At 38.9% G+C, this 14524-nt stretch overlaps 1 protein-coding gene across 1 annotated transcript in view; it reads right to left on the bottom strand.

Moving 5' to 3' along the window:
- The window catches only part of LOC146657696 (calsenilin-like), a 76859-nt gene that overhangs the window by 35936 nt on the left and 26399 nt on the right, over nt 1-14524 (bottom strand). Inside the window, exon 3 of the mRNA XM_085425979.1 lies at nt 2322-2496. Within this exon, the coding sequence (XP_085282105.1) occupies nt 2322-2496 (175 nt within the window). The remainder of the gene's footprint in view (nt 1-2321; nt 2497-14524) is intronic.

Here is a 14524-nt window from a genome sequence, read left to right as displayed (position 1 = left end):
TGCGATGCGATATGCGATTATTTTTTAAGGTATTTGTCTTCTGTATTATTAAACAAAGACAAGCAATACATCATATAGTATGGCCAATACTATATTACATTAATTTTAAACTGTTATTTCCTGGAAGACAGACCTCTGTTATGATGACATGAGGTGATGCATGAATTGATGACTGACATTTTTATTTAACTTCTTCAATCACAACAGTATATTTGAACATACACAATAGTTTATTTTTAGCTTACAAACATCTGAGCATAAAGTGCTGACAAGGAACCCTGGTGTAAACATTAAAATGAAAGTCAGTACAATGTGCAGATTGCAGAAATATACATAAAAAAAATCAGTGGCTTTACCACACTCAGTTTTTCGACATCTGTGAACTACTAGACAGTCATTCAATTAAAAAATAATATTAAATAAATAAAACTAATAAATAAAAAATACACACATCTTACTGATCTCTGCAGTCAGTAACATTACACATAAAGTGCAAACATAATAGCAATTGTATAAACACACACACAAACACGCCTTTAAAGTTTAAAGGCGTGAAATTGGACGGTCTAGCCTTCTGATTAGCGTCACCGCTGTCTCGGTGGAGTTTAATAAACTCGGCCGTCTGCTTCTTGCTATCTAAAATATAACCAGACACTGGTGTAAATTCTCGACTGTCTCATACTTCTGTTTAATAAGTTTTCTGTTTGACGTTTAGTCAGCTGTGTGAAAACCAAGGAGGAACCCACCCGGGGGATTAATAAAGTTTTATTTTATCTAATCTAATAACTTTAATCTCAGCCAAACCGATTTACTCACGAACAAACAAAACACTGAAAAAAGCCCAACAATAACATTTTTAGGTTGTCTAAGTGACTTATATATTACGTTTAACCCGAGCAGCGAAACTCCGCGGTGATCTGAAAATGATGTGCCGGGAGTTGTGCCGTTCTCGGCCGCATCAGTAACCCTCGAGCTCCCGGCTAGCTGTCGAGCTGGTGGGTAGCAGACGCCTCTGAAAACGTCGAAGCACTTTTGCAAATATGGGATATCTTGATAAACCGAGCAGATATTTGATGTTTACACAACTACTTTCTCGCCTGAAAATATGTTAAAAGTTTATTTTGTGACCCAGAAAGATTAGTATGAGTAATTTTAAAACTTAGTAGCGGCCGCCATTGCTGGAAACTGGAGTTTGGCTGGGCCGCGCTATGAATTCTGGGATATGGTAGTAATTTGGACAGCCTTCGGCGCGTCGCTGTGACGTAATCGGTCTACAAATGCGGCCTCAGGAGGATGCAGCCCATGAATTGTATAATATAATCGCAGTATAATCGCAGCCTTTGCGGTTAGAAAATTGCACTTGATCATGTCGCGATATTATCGCAAATGCGATATATCGTTCAGCCCTACTCAGAAGTCAAACATAATTCTCAAATGTAGCTTTGAAAGGCTTAAGTAACCATTTTCTCTGCTACACTGCAAAGCTAAAAATTTCCAGTATTTCAAGTATTACAAGGGCTACAAGGGAAAGTGGAAACAGTTGGAGAAAACACAGCAGTGCATACAATCAAGGCAGGGAGACAAGAAAACATAAAACAGGACACAGGAGACAACAGAGTATCAAAATAAAACAGGAAGTAGCAAACAGGAGGCAGAGACATGAAAACTCTGGAGTGGCTACACTACACCGAAACACAAAGAAGAAGACTGTTTTCATATTTTAAAAAAAACAAAACAGTGAGGACAAGTATCGTTCAAACATCTGGAACAATACTAGTGAAGGTGCTCTAAGGTTTAATTTTGACTGCCTGTTTCAGTAGTTTAGCTTGTCAATATGTTGCTTATTTTATCGATTATATTTTTAGGGTCTCATTTTACTTATTTACCCCCTTTTTGTTAAAAAAAAAATCAGCATTTTTTAAACTTCTAATTATTGTATTTTGTTAATCGGTTTTAATTCACTTACCTGTGCTTTTTATTGTTATTGTTATCTATACAGTTTTGTGGTTGCGACCTCTGTGCATCTGTTTTCCTTTCAAAGACAAAGTCAATAGACAGATAAAAAGCAGTGCACAGGAGGCGTTGGAGAGGGTATTCAGGTTTGTGGACAATATTAATGGTGACCGAGGGTGTAGAGGTTTTTGATAAATGAGCGTATGACTTTAAATTATCTCTTGGTACTTGACCCTGAGGTCAACTGACCAGCTCAGTCTGCAGGAACTTTGGGATTCATGTGTCAAAGCCATTGATCAGTTCAAACTCTTTGTGCTTTCACCCCACATGTCACACTCAGCCTGAGATGCTCATGTCACTCCTCTCACCTTTGTCCTGTGGCTGCGTGCTGGCGATGATCCATTTCACCAGGCAGCACTTCATCAGAGCTCTCCGAGAGAACCGCGGCTTCTGCCACTTCCCAGAATCCTTCACTCTGCCCGGTGCAGGCTCGACGCCGTTGGCATCTCCCAGCAGGCTGCCATCGACCACCTTGCCATCCGCCTGGAGAGAGGGGAAGGGAGGGGATGAGGGAGGAAGAGGAGGAAGCGGGAGAGAATTCAGCACAAAATTAAAATTAAACAAATCTGACTGAAATGTTCAAATGGAGCCAGAGATTATGAGTAAGTGTGTGTGTGTGTGTGTGTGTGTGTGTGTGTGTGTGTGTGTGTGTGTGTGTGTGTGTGTGTGTGTGTGTGTGTGTGTGTGTGCAAGCCTAGAGAATCTGATTAATCTCTGAACTGCAAGTGTTTCAGGAACTCTTTAAAGAGGTTCAGAAAGAGTTCAGTTCTGGATCTCTTTAGTGTTTTATGAGGTTTTATAAGCACATGAGAGCTTTTCCATTGCCACCAACTGTCTGCTGACATGACGTAACAGTGAACCATGACAGTAAAACAGGGAGCTGAACGATGCTGATGATGTTAATACCAGTTGCTGTTTCCCTCTGTTGCTGTTCCCTTTCTTTAACATTGTTTGCAGCCGCTGTTAATGAGAAATATTGATTAGAGCTGCTAGACTATTCCCACCTACTGAAATTAGTCACATAAACATCTCTCAAATGACATTTAAGAGTGTTTCCACTGTCCCAGGAGTGGAAAGGTCCATCCTTTCATTAAGGAGACTGGAGTTTAGCTCTCACTGGGGGCTATTTTTAAATTTCTTTTGCACCCACCAATTGATTTAGGCATTACAAGTTCTTTGTTATAGTAGATTTGGAAAAAGATGGGATTTGGGGTTTAAAAAGACCCTTTCAGAATATTTAATGCATGTTGGAAAGCTTCGTTTTCTAGGTTCCACGGGTACGGTGTCCCAGCCCATCTGAAAGTGATGGCCAAACCCTGCTTTACAGCATTAAAGAGTACGTTTACTGCCTACAACAAAAAAATCATAACCACTGAATATTTTATAAGTCATCCATTTGGACAGAGCTGACCGTTGGGCCTCACCTCTGCCAATTCAACGTTCTGACTTGGACCGCTTCACCGTGTCTGTGTAGTTGGAGCCTTTGTAATGGATTATCAGTGAGGTATCCAAGGATGTTAGGCTTCAGTTTTCCAGAGTAAAAGTCTTTATCTAATTAGTCCTATATGAATTTAGTCCTACTTCATTTCAATAGATGCTTCATCTTATGGTACAATAGAAGAACAAGAGTTTAGCAAAGATTATCATGTGACAAAAACAGAAAATTAAACATATTAATAACCTGAAATAATTATGATGAATAAAACAGTATGGGGTAGGTTATTTTTCTCCATATAAAACCTCTAGAGATTACACATATGTGTGCCTGTGTGTTGTACCAGTACTGTTTGCCAGTTTGCTACTGTTTGCTAATGCTAGCTAGCTTTCAAACTAAGCTAGCTAGCATTATTAATGCACCCTCGCGCACAAAAAAAACAACATGGAAGTGGCCAGTGATAATATAGAGAAACTAAAAGATGCTAATAGCTCATCATTTATATACATTTTGTGGCGAAGACAACGGCGCATTTATTCAAACAGGAAGTTTAAAGTTTAAGAGATAGATCAAAATAACAGTTACAGCAGCACAAACGATCAGTGGAGGACAACAGACAGTATAAGATGCAATTAAAGGCCAATAAACACATGGAATCATCCAGCACTGATTTAAGAGATTGAGATATCAGTACTCAATACTATATTGACTATACTACATTTATTTTACACAAGCTTCTGTATGGTACATAAGTCAAAACTTTGACGTTGTGAGTTTGTACGTCGAAATTCTGACGTACTAATCTGAAATTTTGCCTATATTTTTCCTTGACAAGTCTGCCTGATACTTTTTCTTTTACTTTTTTTTTTCCAGTGGCAGATAAACCTTCTTACTAAGAGCCAGACAACAATAACACAACTGGTGAGACACCAACAGTGTATCAGTCACAAAACAGTCTTGAAATTTAAGTAAGGACGGTTTCATATTTCTGGCTACAAATAAAAGCACACAACGTATCTCTGATACCTATTAGATCCAAAAGAAAGAATAAGAGCAAGCCATGCTTAAAGAGATTATTTCCACTTCATCTACAAATATCATGCTCTCACATCTTTAAATAGCTGAAATAACTTTAATTTCAGATTAGTTAAAAGCCTCATTCTGTTCATTTTCATATTTCAGCTCCCTGTAATGCTTACCATGCAAGCCCCATCCCTACCATCTCATTCATATTTAGCATTTATCCGCTTTCATCAGAGGAGATAACGTTTTTGGCTCTAATATATTTTTCAATTTCTTTCCTTCACATCTTGGCATCCTTTCAGTTTTTTTTATCCAGCAAACATTGATTTGATCCGATGCGATCTCTGATTTACTGAGAATGTCTTTTCTTAGATTCTCAATAAGCTCTTTTAAGCTGCTCCTGCTGGGTGCATGCAAAATAGTCACATACACACACATGTGCAGGAAGGAAGATGAAAGAGGTGAACAGTGAACAAACAGACACCCCGTTATGCTATTGGCAAGAGAGACAGAGGGAGAGGAGGGGGGAAAATGAAGATGCAGGGTGCACAAACAAACACACGGAGGATTTTTAACAGCTATTTGATTCTGTGGGAGTCTGACCATGCAAATCCTTTACTTTAAGGCAGAAAGGGAAACAGAGAGAGCGAGAGAAAAAAAAGAAAAAGATGTGAGGAGAACAAGGTCTGCTCATGTTCCTGGAAGAACCGAAGTCAATTACCATAATGAATCGTGGCCCATCTGAGGACGGCCAGAGGACAGAGGGATGGAGGATGGGAAGATAGGAGGTGAAGATATGAAAGCACTTTGCTGGGGAATACATTTTCAAGGTTATTTCTGTGCATCTTCCACATGAACAGATTGGTAAAAACAGCGAAAGATGAGTGGAAAAAGTGGCTGAGAGGGACAACTGCGAGGAAAGAGATGGATGAAGATGGCTTGTATCGTAATGACAACATACAATATCTGTTTAATCGCATGTCAACAGTGACATATATGCTGCAAATGTGCTCAGCAGTGACTCGCTTCTTTGGAGAAGTAGATTATTGGAAAGTGTTGTTTTCAGCATGGCTTTTAAGAGAAAGTCCCAAACTCCAAAGTGAGGGCCGTAAGGCAAACAGATGCAGACAGGCACAGTGCAAACAACAGAAAATGCAGCCCTACATTATTTGTTTATTCATGGGCTGCTGGACATGTAGGCATACTCACAGTCACTCACTCACACACACACACGTTTGCAGCTAGTATCTTCTGTTTCTTAACGCTTCAGCTGGCTTTGTCCCGGGGCGGCACTTCCCATTCGTAATGTCTGTACAACATCCACTATAACACTCATGCACATCCTATAAGGGACCCATAACGCTCAGAGCAAACAGAGGAGCCAAGCCGTACGCATCGCTATGCTCTGCCATCAATTATTAAATATAAGTTGCTGGGTTGTTACTTCAGCGGAGGTTGGCTAATGTGAAGCATAAACTCTGGCCTTATTACGTTACAGAGCGAATCTGGATCACTCTAAAATGAAACACAGTCAAAGAGAAACGAAGTTAAAGAGGACTGATGGTGTTTATGTACTCAAAAGTGTACAGTTAAGTCCACAATTTGTTGGAGAATTGCACACTTTTTGTAGTTTTGCCTCTGTCACCACCACAGTAGACTTTAAATCAGGAGTGTCAAACTCAAATACACAGTGGGCCAAAATTCAAAACTGGAACAAAGTCGCGGGCTAACGTTAATATTTATTGAAATATATTTATTGAAATATATTTATTCATCCAGATATAAGAATGAATCTTTTCTTATGGACTCAAACACGTTTTGCTGAAAAACTGAATCTGGAACAAGCAAAGCTTAATACTAAACAATATATATATTAGCTGTATAATACCAGTAGGCCAGCTCTGATAGTAATTTGGTGTGGCTTCGTGGGCCAAATGTAATTAGGCTGCGGGCCAAATGTGGCCCGCGGGCCAGAGTTTAACACCTATGCTTTAAATGAAACAATAAGCATCTTTAAGATGTTTTCTGACAATGTCTAATCTGACCTTCTTGTTCTTGCGCGTAATCAGTGGTTTGCACCTTCTTGTAGACCCCCAGTCTTTCCATTCATGAAGCCGTTTCTTAATCGGGACTTTGACAATGATACATCTGCCTCCTTAAGCATGCTCTTGACTTGGTTACATATTGTGAAGTTGTTGTTTTTAACTATAAAAATAATTCTCTGATCATGTACTTTACTTGTCTTCTGTCTTCTTTTAGGCCTTTAGGGGTTGCTGAGCTGGTCAGCGCATTCCTCGTCTTTAATTATGTACCAGATGTTGATGTGGCTACTGTTGAAGTTTCTGCTTTATCACTCATTGGTTTAATTGGTTTTTCATCCTAATGATGGCTTCCCTCACTTGCACTGACATCTCTTGGGCTTTTGGGCACAGCACTTTGAATTATATTGAGATATTAGGCTCCATTTGTCATTAAATAATGAGAGAACAAACCTCACTTGGCCATGAAACTGGCTGTAATTCTAAAACAGTTCATGTAACGCAGTTTTGTAAAGCTGGAAGTCTGCATTTTACTCACACATTGTTTAATTTGAAATCCACTGAGGTGGTGTACAGAACCAAAACTACAATAATTCTCTTTTTGCCCAACAAATTATGTGTTTAACTTTTGACTGTTATAATTTCTGCATGCTTATATTTCTATACATAGCCAATGTTTCAAATAACATCAGATTAAGTTATTATGTGTGAGCCAATTCACAATTCAGGCAGCTTTAACCACTCGGTTTCAGGCAGTTTATTTCTACCCTTGGTCCTTTCAGGCACACAGTTCTGGCTGTGAGACAGTAACTGACCCACCTGCTGTTCAAACCTTGTTTAAAAGGGCGAGCTTTTCAGAACAAAGTTGGGTTAAAGCTGTGAGTCGCAAAATGCAGAGAAGGCTAAAATGATGGCGCGTAGACATCTGAGACAGAGGATGGACTCAGGGGCCACAATGAGGCCCAGTGTGAGTCAGTTAATGATTAAACTTAAATTCAAATCATGTAATGCACCACTACATGATAGATAATTAGCATAAGAATCAATTCCTATAAACCTCTGCACATTTAGAAAGACAGTCGCTAGAAAACTTCAGCTTGGTCACAGAGATTGGTGGACAAAGACAAACATGGCAACCCAAAGACAACAGACTTTCACAAACAAGAAGAACAGATGGAGCTGCACTTCCTTCTGGTACAACGACAGAAATATCTCATTCCAAACTGAAATGAAACTCAAATACCAGGAGTTCAACACTTTCTCAGACCAGAACAAAATTCAATATTTACTGTAGGAAAACAGTGCCAGGACCTGACAGAAAACTAACACAACTGAGCTTCTCTCTTTAATTCATCTCCATCCTTTTCCCTCTTGTCTTATGATTATAATTAACTTGAACCCCTCTCATCAGATACATTTTTTATTTTCTACTTCTTGAGCAGTATTAGTAGAGTTTTGGTCACTTGGAACAGCCATGCAGGCTGTAAACACAACACTGTGTAACTGTTATGGAGAACGAATCAGGGAGCTGTGTCAGCAAGCAATGTTTACACTGTCAGCAAACACGGATCAGCATTAGCATTAATTTGGTGTTTTATTTCTGGCCACCTGTCGAATCTAAGTCCAATATATTTACCTTATTTTAGCACAGCTTCATTTCCTCTATTTTCTTTGTTTATTTATCTTAACTGACAAACTAATGAGGGATTTATCAGGCTGTTAGGCTTATAAGTGCTTTGCTTTCCTCGACAGGTAGTTGCTACGCTATTTTAGAGTGAAAATGTAACATGAATTTGGCTTTTTAAAAATGTATACTAGTCAAAAACATCTGCTATTGCTTTAAATGGTTATGGCTGCATGGTACTGTAGCTTTTAATGACGTACAGCACATTTGTTTAAATGGTGACAAATTTGAAATGTGAAACCACGAAACATCTCATGTTTCGCTACAGTCCACTCCAAGAGTTAGTGTTGCAGTATAAGTACTTAGGAATAATAATTGATGGCTCGCTGCCTTTTACAACTAACATTTAGTAACTGCTGTCAAAAACTTAAACTGAAACTGTCCTTTCTGTCCCGTTAGGAAAGTAATAGACTTTCAGCCTCTACTCCTACGTCAGTGCTCATTTATAGTGACATGATTTATATGCACGTATCTTCACAATGCATAGATATGCTTAATACCGTCTCCACTGGGGCTTATTCCAAACTCCACCGAACGTTGTATGCTGGGGTCGGTTGGTCTGGTATATTCATGTCATAGACTAAACCACTGCTACATTATTATTTAGAAGGGATTTCTTGCCTTGCTCCTTTCTTAATCCATTAGATTAATGAAAAAATTGTGGGCCGTCACTGCCTAAGATTCATTCCTGCTGTCTGTCCTGAAAGTTTGCACTGAACTTTAACAAAAGAGCCTTTAAATTAGTAGCTTGCTTTCAGAATCTGCAACAAAATCAGCTCACTAAATTAATTTATGGGGATTTTAAATAACCTAGAGCCAGTTACTCTGGGCTGGAAATGTTTTTCCTGAATACCGTTACCCCCTGTAGGCCAACACAATGACCTTTACTGTTCTTTTAGTCATAATTGGCACTGAAAGTCAAAAAGGTTGGTTATTTGTGTTGTATTTTACTTTTTATATTCACTGTTTTTCACTGTGTATCTGTGGGTTTTTTTTATACAACTACCATTAATACTATTGGTGTGTGTCTTGGCAAGAACAATGTGGATGTGAATTTTTAATTTTATCAGTCATATTATTAAATAAAGGTTATGTCACAGTCCTCTATCTGTTGGATATTTTTGTTTATTTGAAATATCTTTTGATTCCCAATTTATTTAAATTCCTAAGTGTCAGGTTCACATGTCTTAGTCCCGGTCTCAGTGATTGTTACTTCCTGTTTTATTTTGATAGGCCCTTGTCTCGTGTACTGTGCTTAGTGTTACTTCCCCTTGTCTCAATAGTCAGATTTCCTTCAGTGTATTCCCTTTTTCAGGTAATGCCTGGTATGTGTATATATATTGCCCTTTGTTCCTGTTGTGTTGTCCCTAGTGGTTGTGTCCTACCTTGAAGTATGTTTAGATTTGTTTGTTCTTCACCTTGTATTATTTTTGTATCCAGTTTAGGCTAAATAAAAGTGCTTTTTGTTTACTGTTTTCAAGTCTTGCATTTGCATCCTACTCATGCCTGCTGCACAGTCAGCTTGCCTGACAGTGCCTGAGTGTCTGCATTTGGGTCTTCATCTTCACAACAAATATGACAGATTAAGTAAAAAAAATAAAAAATTGCTTATGGCAAGCAGAGCAAAACTGAATCACAAAGGAAAATTATGGGTAGAAGAAATCAGTTCAGTGATGCTAAAAGAGCTGCAGGCTTTAGTAATGAATCCCTGTGTGATTGTCACAGTAAGTGAGAGCAGCTTTAATTTATTTGTAGTAGATATTTCCAAACCACTTTCCCTTCTCTTTTCACACATTTTAACCAAATCATTTCTTCCCTATTTTTGTTAAAAAGCCTAAAAGCCTAAAAGCGTTTTATTCTTGGATTCTTAGTGTGAAAATAGTGCACAACACATAATGATTCAACAATTACGAGCCTCTACAGACAACAGAAAAGGTGAGAAAACATGCACACTCTCACTGTGATTTAAGGCACTGTTGCTGACATTATTTGTGTTTTATTGGTTTCTGAAAATGGCTTACACTATGTGTAGAAAAGATGTATAAGTGGGGCCGATGCCATTCAAGATACAGCAAAAGTATTTTCATGCAGAAAGTCTTAAGGAGTTAAATGTTGGGCAGTCGTGTTATAAATTATGTTAGAATACCTGAGAAGGACATTTGAGAGTGAAGTCATTCTGGGAGAATGGCTTAAAGAAGCTCATGACTCTGTGAAAACACAGCAATATGGAAAAAAAAATGAAAGTAAAAGTGATGGAAAGAGGTCTAAGAAAGAGAGAGCGGTGTATCCTTGCAATGTTATAACAGCGGATGGGAGTTTCCATTAATAATTTATGAGTGATTAACGAGGCCACAGCAGATTCACTTTCTCTCACTTTCTCTCTGACTCTTTGTGTCAGTGTGACTCAAACTTAGCCAGCAGAGTTCATCTGTGCTCCTCTGCCGCTTCTTCAAGGTCAGCATGAATTTAAACATGCTGTTTTTTCTAATGGCCAAAAGGGGATAACTCCCCTGGTTGCAAAATGAAGTCAGATTGTAAAGAGGCTTACAGAGAAAATGTACTTTTAAGTCTTACTGAATACAGCATGATGTTCGTTTTACAAATTAAAGTCCCACTTAGAGGCAAACAGATGAGAAAGCAGGGTGTGCGTTGGGTTGAACTAGCTTGGGCTTGGGCACACCTAAAACACAGCTAAAACATCACAATGAGACCTGACAATGTTTTTTGTTTTTTTGTTTTTTGCATATTTGTCAAATGTAAATGTTTCAGAATATTATATCCAGTTTATAAAAATTCAATTTATCAAGGAAATAAAAAGCTATCCAAGTCTACCTCCCCCTGTGTGAAAAGGTAAGGTTTCTTGCACCCCTTTTTAAATCCTGAACCCAATTTATTGGGAAAGCTAAGCTCAGTTTCACTAGTCACACTCAGACCTGATTACTGCCAGATCTGCTAGATCAAGAAACCTCTTAAACAAAACCTGTGTGATACAGTGAAGTGGGTTAAAAGATCACAAAAACAGCACATCATGCCATGATCTAAAAAACAGTTGAGAAACAAAGTCACTGACATTTATCAGTCTAGAAAGAGTTACAAAGCCATTTCTGAGGCTTTGGGACTCCAGTGAACTCCAGTGAGAACCATTATCCTCAAAGCGAGAAAATCTGTAACAGTGGTGAATCATCCCAGGTGTGACCAAAATTAGAGCGCATCAGCGACTCATCCAGGACGTCTCACAAGAGCCCAGAAGATCTAAAGAACTGCAGGCATCACTTGCTTCAGTTAAGGTCAGAGTTCAACAATAAAAAAGAGACTTGGCAAAAATGACATCCATGGATGAACCACTCCTGATGAAAAAAACCCACAAAGGCTCAACTCACATTTGCCAAAAAACATCAAGATGATCTCCAAGATTTTTGTGTTAGCTTTCTTCATGTAAAACTGCATTTCTTTAAATTTGCTAAGCTTATTTTTGCTTTATATCAAAAATTATTTGATGATCTGAAAAATTTGAGTGTGGCAAACATGGAAAAAAAAGTAATCAGGAAGGGGACAATTACTTTTTCACAGGACTGTATATACAGTCTGTACTGAGACCATTGACGTGCATTCGAAGCACATCTACAGAAGACGATATAGAGGGTGTGCAGACTATAAATAGACCAAGACCACAATATACGCAGTTGTGTTTGTGTGACTTTGATGGACACTACATTGACTCACACCGATTTCAGCGAGACTGCTGCTACTGCTGTTACTGATGTTGTGTTAGTTTCTTATAATGGCTTACGCTGTTTTTAGAAAAGAAGTATAAATGAGGCTGAACCCATTCAAGATACAGCAAAAATATTTTCATATTGTCGTTCTTAAAGAGTTAAATGTTGGTTATGGTGTTGGTTATGGTGTTTAACCATAACCCTAAAATCTCACCTGAAAAAAAATCAATGATTTATGTTGCTTTCTGTGCCCATAGGCAAGACACAACCACACCATGTGACTGTGTAAACGTCCCCACAGGGAGAGTTAAACCAGCACACACCTCCACATATAACTGTCGCACCTACAGAATAACAACCAGCTATGCTGCAGCTCAGTGATACTGCACTTTCAGAGTTCACTGAAACCCTCCACCTGCACAGAAACAATCAGATTAGCCAGATACAGCTGGTGAGCGAAGTTTTGTTCTGAGGATAATCTGAAAGTGATTTAGGAGTGATACCTTCATTATAAAGAGTTTGGAGAACTGTGTCATTTTCTGCCATTTTAAACACACAAGAGTAGAAGCCAGTGTGTGTATGTGTGCGTGTACTCTTATATAAGCTACAAACATTAGCATATGAATAGTGATAGAAGCTCTCCCCTTTTAGTGGGGGACTGTTTCATTATAAGCAATAGTAAATGTATAGGGTTACTCTACACTAGAATTAAATAGCTCTTTATCATTTTTTCCTTATCTTTTGCACACAAGTTTACAAGTAAAAAAAAACTTTAATATTTTTTCAGGTTATTAAATCTGAAGTAAGGAAGTAATCTGAAAATAATATTAACCTACAATGTGTCAAGGAGCCCCATTGTTTCACTAAGCAATATTGGATCTACACTGCAGACAGCATTAGTAAACAGGGAACACCACATAGTGTAAACAATGTATGCTATAACCAGCGATATCCGTTCATTGCACAATTGCAAGCACAAAAGCTTCAGTTTGCATGTTGGTTTAATTGGCTGTGAGTGTTTGTCTCTGTCGTTCAGCCTTGCAACTGACAAGCCTGTCCAGGCTCTATGCCACCTTTTCCCTTATGATGGCTGTTTCATTGTCCTGTGGTTTTGAACCCACGGTTTGGGTTTGTTGAGACTTTCTGGTTAAGTATTAAAAATTCTGTTTGATTATGGTTTTCTTGTTTTTGTTGCTTGGAGCTCTTATACTTCAGGTTTTCTTTACTTCTGTAAGTGTCAGCCTCATAGTCTCAATCAGGTTTTAGTTTTCCTTTGTTTTGACTTCTGCTTATTATTTCTTGTGTTAATTTCTAGTTATTTCCTGTTGATTAGTATTACAGGGTTTTTTCATTCCTTGGTATCTGTACCTTCATGTTGTATCGGGTTTATTGTCACTGCGTTTAGTCTTCAGTTCTTGTTAGAGTTAGAATCACTTGGTTTAGCTTCATTGCTTTAGTTAATCTCTGATGACTCTGCAATAGTCGGCCTCATCACTGATGGGGACGACAAGGAGTACAGAGGACTGACTCAAGACTTTGTGGACTGGTGCCAGCTGAACTACCTCCAGATCAACGCCAGTAAAACCAAGGAGCTGGTGGTAGACTTCCGCAGGCACAAGCATTCTCCACTGCAACCACTGAACATCCAGGGTATGGACATTGAGGCTGTGGACAGCTACAGGTACCTTGGTGTTCATCTGAACAACAGACTGGACTGGACTCATAACTCAGACGCCCTCTACAGGAAAGGGCAGAGCAGGTTGTACCTGCTGCGGAGACTCAGGTCGTTTGGGGTGGAGGGCCCACTCCTGAAGACCTTCTATGACTCTGTGGTGGCTTCTGCTATCTTTTATGGTGTGGTCTGCTGGGGCGGCAGCATCTCTGCTGGGGACAGGAAGAGACTGAACAGGCTGATCCGAAGGGCCAGCTCTGTTCTAGGATGCCCTCTGGACCCAGTGGAGGTGGTGAGTGACAGGAGAACGGCGGCTAAGCTGTCATCCCTGTTGGACAACATCTCCCACCCCATGCAGCAGACTGTGACAGCACTGAGCAGCTCCTTCAGTGGGAGACTGCGGCACCCACGGTGTGGGACGGAGAGATTTCGCAGGTCTTTCCTCCCCACTGCTGTCAGACTCCATAATAAAGACTTTAACTGAACAAACACACACATCCACACATGTGCAATAACACTAAGTGCAATAATCCTTTCTGGCATCGTTGTATTTTTACTCAGTTGTATATAGCATTCGTATTCTATTTTTATCTTATTGTATATTTTTATTCTATTTTATTCTACTGTATATAGTATATTATTTTATTCTATTCTGTACAGTTGTGTACTGTATTTATTCTTATTGTATTCTAATTTTTGCGTCATAACTTTTGCACTGTCCACTTCCTGCTGTGACAAAACAAATTTCCCACGTGTGGGACTAATAAAGGTTATCTTATCTTATCTTATCTTATCTTATCTTAATCACTTAATGACTCATTGTATCTGGTTGTTAAGGCTTCATTTCTGTGTCATGTTACTTCCTGTTTTATTTGTCTCTTATGCCACGTTTTAGTTTTAGTTTTCCATGTCTCGTTATCTGATTGAGTTCAGCTGTGTCTA

The sequence above is a fragment of the Rhamphochromis longiceps genome, linkage group LG12 (assembly GCF_057381845.1).
Source record: "Rhamphochromis longiceps isolate RC_006_pf linkage group LG12, R_longiceps_female_GT1.1, whole genome shotgun sequence".
Lineage (NCBI taxonomy): Eukaryota > Metazoa > Chordata > Actinopteri > Cichliformes > Cichlidae > Rhamphochromis > Rhamphochromis longiceps.
Note: the sequence above shows the minus strand (reverse complement) of the source record. Positions and strands in the feature narration are given on the sequence as shown.